The sequence below is a fragment of the Ranitomeya variabilis genome, chromosome 1, assembly GCF_051348905.1.
Source record: "Ranitomeya variabilis isolate aRanVar5 chromosome 1, aRanVar5.hap1, whole genome shotgun sequence".
Taxonomy (NCBI): Eukaryota; Metazoa; Chordata; class Amphibia; order Anura; family Dendrobatidae; genus Ranitomeya; species Ranitomeya variabilis.
In genome coordinates, this window is record NC_135232.1 from 475,372,679 (window position 1) to 475,393,328 (window position 20,650).

General features: G+C 44.1%; 1 protein-coding gene across 5 annotated transcripts in view; it reads right to left on the bottom strand.

Moving 5' to 3' along the window:
* Positions 1-20,650, bottom strand: part of SHOC1 (shortage in chiasmata 1) — a 549,593-nt gene that overhangs the window by 207,434 nt on the left and 321,509 nt on the right. For all 5 annotated transcript variants that reach the window (XM_077251003.1, XM_077251012.1, XM_077251020.1 and 2 more), the window contains 2 exons: positions 12,628-12,700; positions 11,996-12,065 (listed from right to left, as the gene is read on the bottom strand). In XM_077251003.1, the coding sequence (XP_077107118.1) occupies positions 11,996-12,065; positions 12,628-12,700 (143 nt within the window). The remainder of the gene's footprint in view (positions 1-11,995; positions 12,066-12,627; positions 12,701-20,650) is intronic.

Sequence of the window (20,650 nt, forward strand, 5' to 3'; positions counted from 1 at the left end):
CAAGTCTGTGATGCCAAGAGATGAGAGGATCTATAGCAGAAGGGAGTGGTCCACAGGGTCAAAGGCAGTAGACAGGTCCAGGAGAAGGAGGGCAGAGTAGTGTCGCTTGCTCTTGGCAGTTACTAGGTCATTGGTGACTTTAGTTAAGGCAGTTTCATTTGAGTGATGGGCTCAGAAGCCAGATTGTAACCGGTCAAAGAGGGAGCAGGAGGAGAGGTGGGAGGACAGTTTGAGATGGACATGTTGTTCCAATAATTTTGAGGCATAAGGGAGAAGAGATATCGGGCGATAGCTAGACACAGAGGATGGGACGAGGGAGGGCTTTTTGAGGATGGGTGTGATCTTGGTATGTTTGAAGGATGAAGGGAAGACACCTGTTGTAAGTGAGAGGTTGAAGAGGTGTGTTAAGGTTGGGATGAAGACCGTGGCAAGGTTAGGGATGAGGTGGGATGGGAGCGGGTCAAGCGTGCAAGTGGGGAGGTGTGATCTTGACAGGAGGGTGGAGAGCTGATATTCAGCCATGGTGGAGAAGCTGGTTTTGGAGGAACAGGATTGAGCAGCTAAGAGGGGCATTAGGCTCTGTGGGCCAAAGCTTTCTCTGATCATATCAATCTTCTGTTTAAAGAAAGAGGCAAAGTCTTCAGCAGAAATGAGAGGGGAGGGAGGGGGTGCGGGGGGACAGAGTAGAGAATTGAAAGTGTTGAAAAGCTGTTTAGGGTTGTGAGACATGGAGGATATGAGAGATGAGAAGTAAGTTTGTTTTGAAGCAGTGAGTGTGGACTTGACGCTGGCGAGGGACTGCTTGCATGCAGTGAAGTGGTCGGCAGAGCGGGATCGCTTCCATCTCCGCTCAGCGATCCTGGAAGCCCATCTCAGTTCTTTGGTCAGGGTGGTCAGCCAGGGCTGCCTGTTGAGTGTACAAGTTTTGCTATGCAAGAGTGGGGCGGCCAAATCGAGTGTTGCTGTTATTGTGGTGTTATAAAAAGTGGCAGCAGCATCTGTGTCATGAAGGGAGGCTATGTCTATAAGAGGGAGAAGGGACTCAGAGAGTGATTGTAAAATGAGGTGTTTGAGATTTCTGCGAGGGTGAGTGAGTTTGTGGAGTGGGGGTTGCACACTAGGAGATGAGAGGGAAGATAATGTCAGTAGGTTGTGGTCAGACAGGGGGAGGGGTGAGTGTTGTGAAATTGGATTTTGGGCTCCCCCGGTGGCCACTGGTGGAATTGAACTGGTGTGCATCATCCTCTCTGTTCACCTGTTTCCATCAGGATGTGGGAGTCGCTATTTAGCCTTGCTCCTCTGTCACTTCCATGCCGGTCAACATTGTAATCAGAAGCCTTTCTGTGCATGTTCCTGCTGCTAGACAACTCCCAGCTAAGTTGGACTTTAGTCCTTGTTTGTTTTTGCATTTTGTTCCAGTTCACAGCTGTAGTTTCGTTTCTGTGTCTGGAAAGCTCTTGTGATCTGAAATTGCCACTCTGATGTTATGAGTTAATACTAGAGTCTTAAAGTAATTTCAGGATGATGTTTTGATAGGGTTTTCAGCTGACCATGAAAGTGCCCTTTCTGTCTTCCTGCTATCTAGTAAGCGGACCTCAATTTTGCTAAACCTATTTTCATACTACGTTTGTCATTTCATCTAAAATCACCGCCAATATTTGTGGGGGCCTCTGTCTGCCTTTCGGGGAAATTTCTCTAGAGGTGAGCCAGGACTATATTTTCCTCTGCCAGGATTAGTTAGTCCTCCGGCCGGCGCTGGGCGTCTAGGGATAAAACGCAGGCTACGCTACCCGGCTACTGTTAGTTGTGCGGCAGGTTTAGTTCATGGTCAGTTTAGTTTCCATCCTTCCAAGAGCTAGTTCTTATGTTTGCTGGGCTATGTTCTCTTGCCATTGAGAACCATAACAGTTTGACCGGCCAAAAAGGGTTAAATTAATTGACAGAGAAAGGAGAGAAAAGAGAAGTCTGCTGAAGATATTTTTTTTTTTTTTTTTCCCTTCAGTTCTGAGTGTGCTTGTAATTGAATCTCTTGCAAGTCTGCCTATATTGCAGCCTTTCTCTCTCTCTCTCCTTCTAATCCTGGAATGGCTCTGTGTTCACCTGTTTAAAATGGATATTCAGAGTTTAGCTGCAGGTTTGAATAATCTCACCACGAAAGTTCAAAATTTACAAGATTTTGTTGTTCATGTTCCTATATCTGAACCTAGAATTCCTTTGCCTGAATTTTTCTCGGGGAATAGATCTTGCTTTCAAAATTTCAAAAATAACTGCAAGTTGTTTTTGTCCCTGAAATCTCGCTCTGCTGGAGATCCTGCTCAGCAGGTCAGGATTGTGATTTCCTTGCTCCGGGGCGACCCTCAGGATTGGGCTTTTGCATTGGCTCCAGGGGATCCTGCGTTGCTCAATGTGGATGCGTTTTTTCTGGCCTTGGGGTTGCTTTATGAGGAACCTCAGTTAGAACTTCAGGCGGAAAAGGCCTTGATGTCCCTATCTCAGGGGCAAGACGAAGCTGAAATATACTGCCAGAAATTCCGTAAATGGGCTGTGCTTACTCAGTGGAATGAGTGCGCCCTGGCGGCGAATTTCAGAGAGGGTCTCTCTGATGCCATTAAGGATGTTATGGTGGGGTTCCCTGTGCCTGCGGGTCTGAATGAGTCCATGACAATGGCTATCCAGATCGATAGGCGTCTTCGGGAGCGCAAACCTGTGCACCATTTGGCGGTGTCTACTGAGAAGACGCCAGAGAATATGCAATGTGATAGAATTCTGTCCAGAAGTGAACGGCAGAATTTTAGACGAAAAAATGGGTTGTGCTTCTATTGCGGTGATTCAACTCATGTTATATCAGCATGCTCTAAGCGTACTAAGAAGCTTGATAAGTCTGTTTCAATTGGCACTTTACAGTCTAAGTTTATTCTATCTGTGACCCTGATTTGTTCTTTATCATCTATTACCGCGGATGCCTATGTCGACTCTGGCGCCGCTTTGAGTCTTATGGATTGGTCCTTTGCCAAATGCTGTGGGTATGATTTGGAGCCTCTTGAAACTCCTATACCCCTGAAGGGGATTGACTCCACTCCATTGGCTAGCAATAAACCACAATACTGGACACAAGTAACTATGCGAATTAATCCGGATCACCAGGAGATTATTCGCTTTCTTGTGCTGTATAACCTACATGATGTGTTGGTGCTTGGATTGCCATGGCTGCAATCTCATAACCCAGTCCTTGACTGGAAAGCTATGTCTGTGTTAAGCTGGGGATGTAAGGGGACGCATGGGGACGTACCTGTGGTTTCCATTTCATCATCTATTCCCTCTGAGATTCCTGAATTCTTGACTGAATATCGTGACGTTTTTGAAGAACCTAAGCTTGGTTCATTACCTCCGCACCGGGAGTGCGATTGTGCCATAGATTTGATTCCGGGTAGTAAATACCCTAAGGGTCGTTTATTTAATCTGTCTGTGCCTGAACATGCTGCTATGCGAGAATATATAAAGGAGTCCTTGGAAAAGGGACATATTCGTCCTTCGTCATCTCCCTTAGGAGCCGGTTTTTTCTTTGTGGCTAAGAAAGATGGCTCTTTGAGGCCGTGCATTGATTATCGGCTTTTGAATAAGATCACGGTTAAATATCAATATCCGTTGCCACTGCTGACTGATTTGTTTGCTCGCATAAAGGGGGCCAAGTGGTTCTCTAAGATAGATCTCCGTGGGGCGTATAATTTGGTGCGAATTAAGCAGGGGGATGAGTGGAAAACCGCATTTAATACGCCCGAGGGCCACTTTGAGTATTTGGTGATGCCTTTTGGTCTTTCAAATGCCCCTTCAGTCTTTCAGTCCTTTATGCATGACATTTTCCGTGATTATTTGGATAAATTTATGATTGTGTATCTGGATGATATTTTGATTTTTTCGGATGACTGGGACTCTCATGTCCAGCAGGTCAGGAGGGTTTTTCAGGTTTTGCGGTCTAATTCCTTGTGTGTGAAGGGTTCTAAGTGCGTTTTTGGGGTTCAAAAGATTTCCTTTTTGGGATATATTTTTTCCCCCTCTTCCATCGAGATGGATCCTGTCAAGGTTCAGGCTATTTGTGATTGGACGCAACCCTCTTCTCTTAAGAGTCTTCAGAAATTTTTGGGCTTTGCTAACTTTTATCGTCGATTTATTGCTGGTTTTTCTGATGTTGTTAAACCATTGACTGATTTGACTAGGAAGGGTGCTGATGTTGCTGATTGGTCCCCTGCTGCTGTGGAGGCCTTTCGGGAGCTTAAGCGCCGCTTTTCTTCCGCCCCTGTGTTGCGTCAGCCTGATGTTGCTCTTCCTTTTCAGGTTGAGGTCGACGCTTCTGAAATCGGAGCTGGGGCGGTTTTGTCGCAGAGAAGTTCCGATTGCTCCGTGATGAGACCTTGTGCTTTTTTCTCACGTAAATTTTCGCCCGCCGAGCGGAATTATGATATTGGGAATCGGGAGCTTTTGGCCATGAAGTGGGCTTTTGAGGAGTGGCGTCATTGGCTTGAGGGGGCTAGACATCAGGTGGTGGTATTGACTGACCACAAAAATCTAATTTATCTTGAGTCCGCCAGACGCCTGAATCCTAGACAGGCGCGCTGGTCGTTGTTTTTCTCTCGGTTTAATTTTGTGGTGTCCTACCTGCCGGGTTCTAAGAATGTTAAGGCGGATGCCCTTTCTAGGAGTTTTGAGCCTGACTCCCCTGGTAATTCTGAACCTACAGGTATCCTTAAGGATGGAGTGATATTGTCTGCCGTTTCTCCAGACCTGCGACGGGCCTTGCAGGAGTTTCAGGCAGATAGACCTGATCGTTGCCCACCTGGTAGACTGTTTGTTCCTGATGATTGGACCAGTAAAGTCATTTCTGAGGTTCATTCTTCTGCGTTGGCAGGTCATCCTGGAATCTTTGGTACCAGGGATTTGGTGGCAAGGTCCTTCTGGTGGCCTTCCCTGTCTCGAGATGTGCGAGGCTTCGTGCAGTCTTGTGACGTTTGTGCTCGGGCCAAGCCTTGTTGTTCTCGGGCTAGTGGATTGTTGTTGCCCTTGCCTATCCCGAAGAGGCCCTGGACGCACATCTCGATGGATTTTATTTCGGATCTTCCTGTTTCTCAGAAGATGTCTGTCATCTGGGTGGTGTGTGATCGTTTCTCTAAGATGGTCCATTTGGTTCCCCTGCCTAAGTTGCCTTCTTCTTCCGAGTTGGTTCCTCTGTTTTTTCAAAATGTGGTCCGTTTGCATGGTATTCCTGAGAATATCGTTTCTGACAGAGGTACCCAATTCATGTCTAGATTTTGGCGAGCATTCTGTGCTAGGATGGGCATAGATTTGTCTTTCTCGTCTGCTTTCCATCCTCAGACTAATGGCCAGACCGAGCGGACGAATCAGACCTTGGAGACATATTTGAGGTGTTTTGTGTCTGCAGATCAGGATGATTGGGTTGCTTTTTTGCCTTTAGCGGAGTTTGCCCTCAATAATCGGGCCAGCTCTGCCACCTTGGTATCTCCCTTTTTCTGTAATTCAGGGTTTCATCCTCGATTTTCTTCTGGTCAGGTGGAATCTTCGGATTGTCCTGGAGTGGATGCTGTGGTGGAGAGGTTGCATCAGATTTGGGGGCAGGTAGTGGACAATTTGAAGTTGTCCCAGGAGAAGACTCAGCTTTTTGCCAACCGCCGGCGTCGGGTTGGTCCTCGGCTTTGTGTTGGGGACTTGGTGTGGTTGTCTTCTCGTTTTGTCCCTATGAGGGTTTCTTCTCCCAAGTTTAAGCCTCGGTTCATCGGCCCGTACAAGATATTGGAGATTCTTAACCCTGTGTCCTTCCGTTTGGACCTCCCTGCATCTTTTTCTATTCATAATGTTTTTCATCGGTCATTATTGCGCAGGTATGAGGTACCGGTTGTGCCTTCCGTTGAGCCTCCTGCTCCGGTGTTGGTTGAGGGCGAGTTGGAGTACGTTGTGGAAAAAATCTTGGACTCTCGTGTTTCCAGACGGAAACTCCAGTATCTGGTCAAATGGAAGGGATACGGTCAGGAGGATAATTCTTGGGTGACTGCCTCTGATGTTCATGCCTCCGATTTGGTCCGTGCCTTTCATAGGGCTCATCCTGATCGCCCTGGTGGTTCTGGTGAGGGTTCGGTGCCCCCTCCTTGAGGGGGGGGGTACTGTTGTGAAATTGGATTTTGGGCTCCCCCGGTGGCCACTGGTGGAATTGAACTGGTGTGCATCATCCTCTCTGTTCACCTGTTTCCATCAGGATGTGGGAGTCGCTATTTAGCCTTGCTCCTCTGTCACTTCCATGCTGGTCAACATTGTAATCAGAAGCCTTTCTGTGCATGTTCCTGCTGCTAGACAACTCCCAGCTAAGTTGGACTTTAGTCCTTGTTTGTTTTTGCATTTTGTTCCAGTTCACAGCTGTAGTTTCGTTTCTGTGTCTGGAAAGCTCTTGTGATCTGAAATTGCCACTCTGATGTTATGAGTTAATACTAGAGTCTTAAAGTAATTTCAGGATGATGTTTTGATAGGGTTTTCAGCTGACCATGAAAGTGCCCTTTCTGTCTTCCTGCTATCTAGTAAGCGGACCTCAATTTTGCTAAACCTATTTTCATACTACGTTTGTCATTTCATCTAAAATCACCGCCAATATTTGTGGGGGCCTCTGTCTGCCTTTCGGGGAAATTTCTCTAGAGGTGAGCCAGGACTATATTTTCCTCTGCCAGGATTAGTTAGTCCTCCGGCCGGCGCTGGGCGTCTAGGGATAAAACGCAGGCTACGCTACCCGGCTACTGTTAGTTGTGCGGCAGGTTTAGTTCATGGTCAGTTTAGTTTCCATCCTTCCAAGAGCTAGTTCTTATGTTTGCTGGGCTATGTTCTCTTGCCATTGAGAACCATAACAGGTGAGCTAGTGAGATTAGTAAGGGAGCAGAGGAGGGTGAAGATGAGGTCCAGCGTGTGGCCATCTTTGTGAGAGGCCTCAGAGGACCATTGAGTGAGGCCAAAGGAGGCAGTCAGCGATAAATTTTAGAGGCAGCTGAGGTGGAAGTGTCAATAGGGATATTGAAGTCACCCATGATGATAGTGGGGATGTCAGCAGAGAGGAAATGAAGTAGCCAGGTAGTGAGGTGATCGAGAAAGGTGGAGATCTTTACAACATAATTTCTTGATTGTGGCCTCTCACCCTGCATGATCCAAGAAGGACAGGAGGAGATGCTGTGAAGTTATGCACAAAACTTAGAGCAGTCACAGTCACAAGAAGATGATGCAGAGGAATGGCAAATTTTGTCTAAGGAGGTAGATGATGATGAGCCACAGCTGTCCATAAATCAGGTAAGTCACCAAGTGATGAGGACAAGGTTACGATGGTGGAAGACGAGGTGGTGGATGACGATGTCACCAACCCAACCTGGGAAGCTGGTGTGCAGCGCGAGGCCAGCAGCGCTGAGGGAGGGATTGGCAGCACCGAAACACGAAGGAAGAAGCATTGGGATGACCAGACGGAGAAGGTGGGCAACTGTTCTGCAGAGCACCGACACTCGTGAATTTCTCCATGAAACAGTTAGGTGTTCCCCAGTCTGGGACTTTTTTAACCCCTTCATGACTGGAGGTATTTTTGTTTTCATTTTCATCTTCTTCCAGGAGCCATAACTTTCTTGTTTTTCCGTCACTATGGCCATGTGATGGCTTGTTTTTTGCGAGATGAGTTGTACTTTTGAACTACATCATTGGTCTTAACATATTGTGTACTGGAAATCGTGAAAAAAATTCCAAGTGCAGTGAAATTCCAAAAAAAGTGCAATCTCACAGTTGTTTTCTCTTTTGCTTTTTTACTATGTTCACTAAATGCTAAAACTGCCAATATGATTCTCCAGGTCATTACAAGTTCATAGACACCGAACATGTATAGGTTCTTTTTTATCTAAGTGGTGAAAAAAAATTCTGAGATTTGTTAAAAAAAAATATTGCGTCACTTTCCGATACCCGTAGCGTCTCTGTTTTGCGATTTCAGGTTGGGTGAGACCTTATTTTTTCCGCGCTGACTTTTTAATGATACCGTTTGGGTGCAGATACGATTTTTTGATTGCACGTTATTGCATTTTAATGCAATGTCGCGGTGACCAAAAAATTGTAATTCTGGCGTTTTTGCTTTTTTTCTCGCTATGCTGTTTAGCGATCAGCTTAATCTCTTTTTTTGATAGATCGGGCGATTTTGAATGTGGCGATACCAAATCTGTGTATGTTTGATTTTTTTATTGTTTTATTTTGAATGGGGTGAAAGGGGGGTGAATTACTCACTTGCTAGGTGTGCCGATCACCGGGCGGTGCTCATAGCAATCTGGCAGTGACAACCATAGAGGTCTGCAGGAGACCTCTGGTTGTCACGCCAACCCATCAATGACCAGCGATCACATGACCTGGGTCACTGATAAGCTGATTTTCATCGCGATTGCCGGAAGTACATGTTAAATGTGCAGCGCCCCAGAGATCTGGTCGTTGCAGTAATGTTGCTCTGCCACTAAGGGGAGTGATGTTACGTTCACCTGACCAGGTATCACAGTCACACACTACATTTCACACTCCAGCCACCAGGGGGAGCAAAGGGTTCTATGTATTAGGCCACTCCTCACACTTGGGTAAAACTGGGGGCTAGATAGGAAGTTAGTCAGAAGCTGACTGGGTTGGATCCAGACAACACCTTGTGGCAGAGGGTGTTGCAGGGGGAAGATTCAGGGGGGTCTCTGTCAGGGGTGGGATCCTGACAGTGACCTAGCGAACAGAACAGAACGTTACGGAGCCACGCCTGCACCCGTTGCGGTGGCATCCTAAGAAAGGAAGAGAGGAGAAGTTTATTGTGGAGAAGTGAGAAACGAGATCGCAGCAAAAAGGAGATAAAAGCCAGTAGGAGTCGTGCCGTAAGATTGAGGCAACATCCTACTGAGGCGCGTAGCCGGTGGCTGGAACGCCGAGGAAGTATTGGGCTCCAAGCATTACTTCAAACAGCGGCAGGACAGTTAATTTTAGGTTGGCTGTCTCACCTAAATCACCTAAGAAGACATAGGGGGCAACTGTGGGAGAGGGGCGACGCTAGGGTCCCGGAAGAACTCCAGGCCTTCCCGTCATACGGGTGCATCCTATCCATATCATCTGGGGGACGGAGAAGAACATCAGAGAGAGAGTTGTGAGAAACAACATCAGAAACAGACACAATACTATCAGAAACAGACACAACAGTTGTGAGGACTATCCCGTGGTGCTCAGCAGGGAGGTACTACAACACACAGGCGCTAGAAGGTAGGCACTGATTTCCACCTGCAAGGGGAACTCTGGATGTGCCTTCGGACCGGCCGGTCTCAGCCAGCCCTGTTAACAGTACTCTGGATTGAGGATCCTGAAGCCTTCAGTAAAGAGGTAAAGAGACTGCAACCCTGTGTCCTTGTTATTCATTGCACCTTGCACCATGCACCACCATCACACCTTTCATTGGACGCCCCTTAGCAGGGTCACGGACCGGGTCTAGCCACCGTGACAACCCCAGGACCGAGACAGAGAGACCCGGTACCGAGTACCCCGAGGCCCTGCGTCTGGGGCGCTCCAACTGCCCACATCAAAGGGAGGGTGTCTGACATTGGCATACTATTACATCCAATGTCGGAAAGAAGTTAAAGAGTTTTCTGAGACAAAAAAATGGTCATTTGCAACCTGTGTCGTGCCAAGATTAGCAGGGGCCTGATCACTGAGAACCTAACCACCACCAGCATGATCAAGCACATGTCATCTAAGCACCCGACTCGGTGGACCTAACGCCTGGGTCTACAATTGGTTCCAGCGGGTGACACCACTCACTCTTCCCCTGTGTTAGGTGCTTTGCAATTCCCCTGTCCATGACACTGGCACAGATGCCCTGCATTTTTCATTGCACATTATGAGGTATCAACATCAGGCACTTCCAAAAACTTGTCCTAGTATGGCAATCAGCTGTCTCCAGTCTGGGCCTTGCAATGCAAAGGAAAGGTCCCAGGCACCCACAGGCCCAAATGCTAAACGGGCACATTTTCACGCTGTTTGCAGTGGAAATGTTGCTGTTTAGGCTTGTAGACATGGAGGATTTCTGCGAATCATAGTGGCAGAGAACCCTTGGTACTCAGTCCCCAGCCGCCACTATTTCTCCTGGTGTGTTGTCCCCACGTTGTACCAGCATGTGTCCAGGAACATTACTTGTGCCCTTATCAACGCCGTTACTGGGATTGTATACTTAATGACCAACACATGGACAAGCACTTTTGGTGAAGGACGCTACATTTCCCTGACAGAACATTAGGTGAACATTGTGAAGGCTGGGACAGAGTCCAACCATGACATGGCACATGTGTTACCGACGTCGAGGATTGCAGGCACTACTTTTACCTCCACCTCCTACACCCTCTCCTGCTCATCCTTCAGCTCTGATTTGTTATCTCAGAGCGAGTCATCCACATCAGCCGGAAGTTGGAAGCTCTGCAGCACTGCTTCAGCAAAGCGGCAACAGGCTCTGCTGAAGCTAATTTGTCTAGGAGACAAATGTGACAGATATAAGCTGCACTGTTGATTTAGAATCATCCAGCAATTATTGTAGGGGTTAAAATGGTGATAGCAGAAATTGAGTGGTCAGCTCAGCCCCAGGGGATACTGGGAAAGTTGTTGTTGTTGTTTCCTGGACATCCAAGAGTAAGGTGTTTTAGAGAGTCTACTGTCAGACTGAAGTCAGACAAGCTGTATAGACCAGTTTTTCCAGGGAAGTGATTTCTATAATCATAGAAGCAGTCAGGACAGCCAGAAGCATCTTTATAAGCTCGCCCCCCCCCCACTGGACTCCTCCCCTCCCCCCCACCTCACTGCATGAGCAAGGTAGCAAGGTACAGTTCTCCTTAGGTTAAAGCACTGTATGTGAAGAGAAGTTATCTGTGAAGAAAAGTTATCTGTAAAGAGACTTTCATATATGTTGATGTAACACTGAATGAAGAGAAGTGATTCTGTGTGATGAAAAGAAGGTTGAATAAAACCCTTGTGATCAACTTCATCTCAGAACTGTGTCATAGCTGTGTGCCTGTAAACCGTTACCTCCCTTCGACTGTGAAGAATTATAATTAATGGTTGCTCTGAGCAGGATTCCAATTGAACTCATGTTTCCTTTGTATCACCTTCATGTACTGAGTGGCATACATGCAACACAAACCACACACTGCGGCAGAGTTATTGAAAAGAATAACAGACCAGACAGATCTGTGGCTCAAGCCGCTGAACCTACAGCCAGGCATGGTTGTGTGTGATAATGGTAGTAACCTCATGGCGGCTGTTCTTAGCAAGCTCACATATTTACCATGCTTGGCCCATGTGCTAAACATGGTGGTTCAGCAGTTTTTGAAAACCTACCCAGATTTGCAAGAACTTCTGGTCAAGGTATGCCACCTCAGCGTCCACTTCCTCAAGTTGGCTTGGGTAACAAAGAGGAGGTGGAGGCTGAGGAGGAAGAACAGCTGGTTGCTAGCGCAATAGAGGCTAGTACCCACACAAGTTGCGTCCTGTCTCTTCTACGTGGATGGGCTGAGGAAGGGAATGAGAAGGAAGAGATGGAGGAGGAGGAGATGGAGAGTAGTAATCAAGGTGGACACAGGTAAGTGTTGGCTGTTGGGATATTGACACATATGTACTGCTGCCTTTCCCGTGACCCTCGCGTTACTTTCATCTTGGCCAAAAAAGAGCACTGATTGTTCACCTCTCTTCTTCCTGGCTCTTCCGCTGCTCCGAGCGCCTGCTGTAGCGTAGCTCCGGGTGGGCCCCCTGAGAGCGCGGGGCCCTGGGCGACCGCCTCCTCTGCCCCCCGGTAGCTACGCTACAGCCCCGGATGCAGGAAAACCTTGATTCACCTCCAGGTGATGTAACACATGGATGAAGCTAGCTTAACATTTGATCTATATTACTTCAAACAATCTCAATATATGGAATTCTGACTGACCTGTGTAGCACATCTGTGGTGTCCAGAAATATATTTTTAGTAGCTGGATATAAGACAGTTGCTTTTAAACCTGTCACAATGGCAAACAACAGTTTAGAAACGATACAAGACAATTTCAAATATTTTAGTTATGACCTCAAAGTAAGAAAGGGGCTATTTAACACCATATTTTGTGTTTATCTATCTATTGTGTATTTATATAAAATAATAACAATTAAATTAATAATAGCAGGAGCAAGTTGTGAGTATGTTTTTAAAATAGTCACATTTACAAATGCAAATGCACAATTCTATACACATGCACAAAATAAAAATCACGTGTATATAATGTCTATCTATCTCTCCCATATCTATCTATCTTCTATCTTTCCATCCCATATCTACGGTATCTATCTATCTATCTATCTATCTATCTATCTATCTATCTATCTATCTATCATTGACCCATCATGTCAGGACATGATGGGACAATAAACCACTATATTTTGGACTTTTGGAGTGCTGCATTCATCTTTTTTGGATATATTGAGGCTTGGCTTTGCCTGGTAGGCTTTGCACCAGCTTATAATATTTTGCCTTACTAGTGCTGCGTAGATAAAACATATATCTGAATGATAATGTAGAATGTTTACCTCCAATCTTAACACTGGCATTATTTAGAGCTTCCTCTATGGTGTTTGCATCCATTTGTGTTAGCATGATGACCTGTAAAGAGAAAAGAAAAATACAAAATCTAAGAAAATTAAAAACAATGTATTACAATGTTACCCATTATTACAATGAAATAAATACATTTATGTTTATAGCCAATGAATCCCAATGATAAAATTGATTATTTTGCATAACACTGTCATCAGATAGCACAAGACTGCCCTCTACCTACATAAAATGGAGCTGCAGGTTTCCTTGTGCTGGAGATTTGCATACAAAGCATGTGCACCTTTGGTTTTGGAAATAGTTTTGAATTCCATATAAAAAGAGGAAACTATATATTTTCTTTATTGTTCTCTGATAACTGTAAAACACTTCCCAAACCACATGCTAAATGATTGCATTATATATTTCTTTAAATCTGTCATTTTAATTTGTATTTCATAAAGCACTAGTGCACATGAAAATAAGTAACCTTGTAATTTATTTTATGAGAGAAACCTGCTAAAATTAGGCTCTAAACTACAAATAAGTGCTAAAGTTTTTGCATTAGTATTGAAGTCAACAGGCAGGCCAATGATATCAAAGAGTGTAACAAATTAAGGTTTTTCTGCAATTGTGAAAGAAAGCTGAAAAAAATTACTGTGTATAAAGGGATAATGCAGTTATGTGTTACTTCTTTGCTTTTAACCCCTTCATGACCTTGGGATTTTCTTTTTTCCCATGTTCGTTTTTCGCTCCCCTCCTTCCCAGAGCCATAACTTTTTTATTTTTCCATCAATATGGCGATGTGTGGGCTTATTTTTTGCGGGACGAGTTGTACTTTTGAACGACATCATTGGTTTCAGCATGTCGTGTACTAGAAAATGGGGAAAAAAGGTGCAATCCCATGCGTATTTTTTGTTTGGATTTTTTGCTAGGTTCACTAAATGCTAAAACTGACCTGCCATTGTGATTCTCTAGGTCATTACGAGTTCATAGACACCTAACATGTCTAGGTTATGCTTTATCTAAGTGGTGAAAAAAAAGGAGAACCAACCAAGTATTGAGTGCATTTACTGAACATACATTTCAGTAGGCCAACATTTCAGATATACTGTATTGAGCAATATATGCAGTTGATTATACTGTAAGGAGGACTATATGGTGCCCATTCAACTGAAGGGAGCAGGTGCCAATAATACTGTATGGAGGACTATGCAATGCCCATAATATTGTATTCAGAACTATATGATGCACACAATACTTTATGGAGGACTATGTGGTAAATGTAATACTGTATGGAGGACTATGTGGTGCCAACAATACTTAAAGGGGCCCAATGAGACTTTTACACCTGGAGCCCACAGCTTGCGAAACTTTAAGTGGTTAAAAGAAGATAAAAAAATAGAACATATGCACAGCAAGCCATTTTTACATTGCAGTACACATGTTCATTATTTTTAACATTTATTGAGTGCTTTTTCAAGAAGTTTCCAGGCAAAATCCACCTGTAGAAGACATTGTGTGAACATACCCAACAAATGATTTATCTTATTATATATGATTTTAAAGGCAATATCACTTTAGGATCAGTTTTCTATTTATTTATACACTCCCAGTTTTGAAATGCTTGAAAAATAGTGTAGCCGTCTAGTTTACTTTTACAGTCAGAACACCCATGACTTCTCCTTTTCCTGTTATTCATTTTTTTTTTCATTTTATTTACTAATTTTTTTTTCATCAAATACAGTAATGGAAGTATAGTTGGTGAGAATCCATTAGCAGGGACATTGGCCACACCAATAATCTGAGATGGCTGGACGGGAACCCTGAGAACCGCCTCCTCATGTTAGGGCTCATGTTAAAATCACATTGTAAAATACAAATGTAACGTTTTAAAAACAAATAATCTTCAAAACACACACATATATATATAGATTAAAAGCCGGCAGATGCCGCGTAATGTATATACAATAGATAGAATAGATCTATACACGTAGAATAGGTGTGTATATATATATATATATATATATATATATATATATATATATACCGTATGTCAGTGACACACATAAATATATCTTTATATTTCATAGAGAGTTAGACAGCAGAATAGCCGATAATTAATTTGTCAGCTTCTGTAAAATCATTGCAGAAGCCGACAGGATAGGAGGCATGGTTTACATACAGTAAATCCATACAGAACAGTTAGATTTATAGATGTCAGTGCCTAGAACTGTTAGTAGTATGTGGGTGTAAAATTTGGGACCTGTATGTATTTAATAAAAGAATGTTTTCACGGGAAAAACTGGCGTGGGCTCCCGCAAAATTTTCTGCGCCAGAGAGGGAAAGCCAATGACTGAAGGCAGATATTAATAACCTCTATGAAATATAAAGTTATATATATATATACACTCACCGGCCACTTTATTAGGTACACCATGCTAGTAACGGGTTGGACCCCCTTTTGCCTTCAGAACTGCCTCAATTCTTCGTGGCATAGATTCAACAAGGTGCTGGAAGCATTCCTCAGAGATTTTGGTCCATATTGACATGATGGCATCACACAGTTGCCGCAGATTTGTCGGCTGCACATCCCAAAGATGCTCCATACAAGGCAGGATGGATCCATGCTTTCATGTTGTTTACGCCAAATTCTGACTCTACCATCCGAATGTCGCAGCAGAAATCTGCAAATTGCCTCTTCTGAGAAAAAGAGGACTTAAACTCTACAGCGCCACCTATTACCTATTACCTTGACAAGCCAGAGATGGTATGTCACTCTCCATAAGGAGAAACGATACCCCTTAGACCCCATGTCCAGAGCCTCTCACCTAGCCAAATCAGTTCTCATGCTTCGCACTGACGAGGGCCAACAGCCCGAAACACCGTGTCTGCGAATTGAGATACTGATTTGGCTTTTATCCTAAGTCATATTGCACGACTCGTTAAAGGGTTGATTGTGACTTGTAGGATCGCTACTTCCAATAGGTGGCGCTGTAGAGTTTAAGTCCTCTTTTTCTCAGAAGAGGCAATTTGCATATTTAAATTCCTAGAGGAGCATTGTACGGCAAATAAGCCTCCTTACCTTGACAAGCCAGAGATGGTATGTCACTCTCCATAAGGAGAAACGATACCCCTTAGACCCCATGTCCAGAGCCTCTCACCTAGCCAAATCAGTTCTCATGCTTCGCACTGACGAGGGCCAACAGCCCGAAACACCGTGTCTGCGAATTGAGATACTGATTTGGCTTTTATCCTAAGTCATATTGCACGACTCGTTAAAGGGTTGATTGTGACTTGTAGGATCGCTACTTCCAATAGGTGGCGCTGTAGAGTTTAAGTCCTCTTTTTCTCAGAAGAGGCAATTTGCATATTTAAATTCCTAGAGGAGCATTGTACGGCAAATAAGCCTCCTTACCTTGACAAGCCAGAGATGGTATGTCACTCTCCATAAGGAGAAACGATACCCCTTAGACCCCATGTCCAGAGCCTCTCACCTAGCCAAATCAGTTCTCATGCTTCGCACTGACGAGGGCCAACAGCCCGAAACACCGTGTCTGCGAATTGAGATACTGATTTGGCTTTTATCCTAAGTCATATTGCACGACTCGTTAAAGGGTTGATTGTGACTTGTAGGATCGCTACTTCCAATAGGTGGCGCTGTAGAGTTTAAGTCCTCTTTTTCTCAGAAGAGGCAATTTGCATATTTAAATTCCTAGAGGAGCATTGTACGGCAAATAAGCCTCCTTACCTTGACAAGCCAGAGATGGTATGTCACTCTCCATAAGGAGAAACGATACCCCTTAGACCCCATGTCCAGAGCCTCTCACCTAGCCAAATCAGTTCTCATGCTTCGCACTGACGAGGGCCAACAGCCCGAAACACCGTGTCTGCGAATTGAGATACTGATTTGGCTTTTATCCTAAGTCATATTGCACGACTCGTTAAAGGGTTGATTGTGACTTGTAGGATCGCTACTTCCAATAGGTGGCGCTGTAGAGTTTAAGTCCTCTTTTTCTCAGAAGAGGCAATTTGCATATTTAAATTCCTAGAGGAGCATTGTACGGCAAATAAGCCTCCTTACCTTGACAAGCCAGAGATGGTATGTCACTCTCCATAAGGAGAAACGATACCCCTTAGACCCCATGCAGCAGAAATCGAGACTCATCAGACCAAGCAACGTTTTTCCAATCTTTTACTGTCCAATTTCGATGAGCTTGTACAAATTGTAGCCTCAGTTTCCTGTTCTTAGCTGAAAGGAGTGGTACCCGGTGTGGTCTTCTGCTGCTGTAGCCCATCTGCCTCAAAGTTCGACGCACTGTGCGTTCAGAGATGCTCTTAGGCCTACCTTGGTTGTAACGGGTGGCGATTTGAGTCACTGTTGCCTTTCTATCAGCTCGAACCAGTCTGCCCATTCTCCTCTGACCTCTGGCATCAACAAGGCATTTCCGCCCACAGAACTGCCGCTCACTGGATTTTTTTTCTTTTTCGGACCATTCTCTGTAAACCCTAGAGATGGTTGTGCGTGAAAATCCCAGTAGATCAGCAGTTTCTGAAATACTCAGACCAGCCCTTCTGGCACCAACAACCATGCCACGTTCAAAGGCACTCAAATCACCTTTCTTCCCCATACTGATGCTCGGTTTGAACTGCAGGAGATTGTCTTGACCATGTCTACATGCCTAAATGCACTGAGTTGCCGCCATGTGATTGGCTGATTAGAAATTAAGTGTTAACAAGAAGTTGGACAGGTGTACCTAATAAAGTGGCCAGTGAGTGTATATATATATATATATATATATATGTATATATATATATATATATATATGTGTGTCACTGACATATATATGCATATACAGCGCCTTGCGAAAGTGTTTGACCCCCTGGAACTTTTCAACCTTTTCCCACATATCATGCTTCAAACATAAAGATACCAAATGTAAAATTTTGGTGAAGAATCAACAACAAGTGGAACACAAATGTGAAGTTGAATTAAATTTATTGGTTATTTTAAATTTTTGTGGAAATTCAAAAACTGAAAAGTGGGGCGTGCAATATTATTCGGCTCCTTTAACTTAATACTTTGCTGCGCCACCTTTTGCTGCGATTACAGCTGTAAGTCGCTTGGGGTATGTCTCTATCAATTTTGTACATCGAGAGACTGAAATTCTTGCCCATTCTTCCTTGGCCAACAGCTCGAGCTCAGTGAGGTTTGATGGAGATCGTTTGTGAACAGCAGTTTTCAGCTCTTTCCACAGATTCTCGATTGGATTGAGGTCTGGACTTTGACTTGGCCATTCTAACACCTGGATACATTTATTTGTGAACCATTCCATTGTAGATTTTGCTTTATGTTTGGGATCATTGTTTTGTTGGAAGACAAATCTCCGTCCCAGTCTCAGGTCTTTTGCAGACTCCAACAGGTTTTCCTCAAGAGTGGTCCTGTATTTGGCTCCATCCATCTTCCCATCAATTTTAACCATCTTCCCTGTCCCTGCTGAAGAAAAGCAGGCCCACACCATGATGCTGCCACCACCATGTTTGACAGTGGTGATGGTATGTTCAGGGTGATGAGCTGTATTGCCTTTACGCCAAACATATCATTTGGCATTGTTGCCAAAAAGTTTGATTTTGGTTTCATCTGACCAGAGCACCTTCCACATGTTTTGTGTGTCTCCCAGGTGGCTTGTTGCCAACTTTAAACAACACTTTTTATGGATATCTTTGAGAAATGGCTTTCTTCTTGCCACAAAGGCCAGATTTGTGCAGTGTACGACTGATTGTTGTCCTATGGACAGACTGTCCCACCTCCGCTGTAGATCTCTGCAGTTCATCCAGAGTGATCATGGGCCTCTTGGCTGCATCTCTGATCAGTCTTCTCCTTGTTTGAGATGAAAGTTTAGAGGGACGGCCGGGTCTTGGTAGATTTGCAGTGGTATGATACTCCTTAAATTTCAATATGATCGCTTGCACAGTGCTCATTGGGATGTTTTAAAGTTTTGGAAAAAATTTTGTATCCAAATCCGGCTTTAAACTTCTCCACAACAGTATCACGGACCTGCCTGTTGTGTTCCTTGGTCTTACGATGCTCTCTGTGCTTCAAACAGAACACTGAGACTATCACAGAGCAGGTGCATTTATACGGAGACTTGATTACACACAGGTGGATTATATTTATCATCATTAGGCATTTAGTACAACATTGGATCATTCAGAGATCCACAATGAACTTCTGGAGTGAGTTTGCTGTACTGAAAGTAAGGGGGCCGAATAATATTGCACGCCCCACTTTTCAGTTTTTGAATTTCCACAAAAATTTTAAATAACCAATAAATTTTGTTCAACTTCACAATTGTGTTCCACTTGTTGATTCTTCACCAAAATTTTACATTTGGCATCTTTATGTTTGAAGCATGATATGTGGGAAAAGGTTGAAAAGTTCCAAGGAGCCGAATACTTTCGCTAGGCACTGTATATATGTATTCTATGTGTATACATCTATTCTATCTTTTCAATTCTTAACCTGTCAGCAGGGATGGACTGGGACTGAAATTCAGCCCTGGCATTTGAAATCACAGAGGCCCATGATGTCCCCACGCCCGAACACCAGGTGGAGTATATTAGAATATTACCCTGGATGGAGGAAATCAAGATTTATTACAAGACCAATATTTCTAATAATACTAATAATACTGCTATATAAGATTTAATAAGTATAATATCAAAATAATAATATTGCAATACTACAGACAAGTAGCAACAAAGCTTAACAAAATAAAACCTAAATTCTATGTAACTTTATACTTCTGAATCCTCATAATGCACACGGTGAGGAATCTACGGTGCTGGCAATGAAAGCGGGTCGTCATGGCTTTTGCTAATTTCACTTGTATTGAGCGAGGCCGTGCACAACCAGTCAGCACGTGATCGCATTTATACAAATCGCATACTTACGGTAAAATGATCAGGGGCAAAACTACAGTAGGTGTAAGGGTTGCAATCGCACTCGGGCCCTGGAGCATAGGGGGCCCCAAAAGTCCCTTTGGCCAATATAAAAAGACTAATGCTATTAAAGAGTTGTATTAATTGAGGGCCCTATTACAGCTTTTGCTTTTTTTTTCCCAGGAAAGGTGACATATCAGGACAGGGACCCAACTTTAAAGGATGCCTTGACGTGGCAGTTGGGTTTACATATATTGGCCAATCTATGCGCTAAGTACCTTCTTTTTTACTGTATTTTCATAGCAATTTTGCAGATGAATATTTCATATATACACTATATAGAGCTTTTTTTCCTTTTTTTCAAATTTTTATGGCAGTAATGCAGTTTCAATATTCTAGGGTAATCATTCTTGGTAATTCATGGTGCAACCGTTACAGTTTTTCATGCTACAGTGTTGGTGCTGGCAGGTCACAGACAAAAGGGATGCCCGTGGCCTGCTGGGGTAAGTGATGAAGCCAGCGACTTTGTGCTATGTCACAACTGCAAACAGTGTGGGCGTCTTGAGGATGAAGATCCAGATAACAATGTAGCAGCCAAGGTGGACCAAGACTAGACAGGCCCTTCTGGCATTTGCCAGGTAGCCAGTCAGGCCTTTTCTGTCACTATCTATCTGCCCACCGTGTATAGTGCAAGGGCCTGTCACTTTCTAGATTCCCTCCATCTGTAGTATGGGGGTCTGTCACTAACTGCCCCTCCATGTGTAGTGCACAGGTCTGTCACTCTATACAAAAAGCGGATAGGATCAGGCTCAATCACCGTTAGGTGCTCAGGGGTAAAACGGTAAGACAATACAAAAGATCTAACCCCAGCACACTTCAAAAACGTGAAGACAGAACTGTTGCTTTCAAAGTTTTTTAAATATATCTTGTGAAAAAGAGAATGATGAGTATGAGAGTATTGTCACCCTATACATGCCCTCCATGTGTAGTGCACAGGTCTGTCACTCTATACATGCCCTCCATGTGTAGTGCCGGGTTGAAAACTATTTATCCCCAGACATGGATTACAGCGTGGGA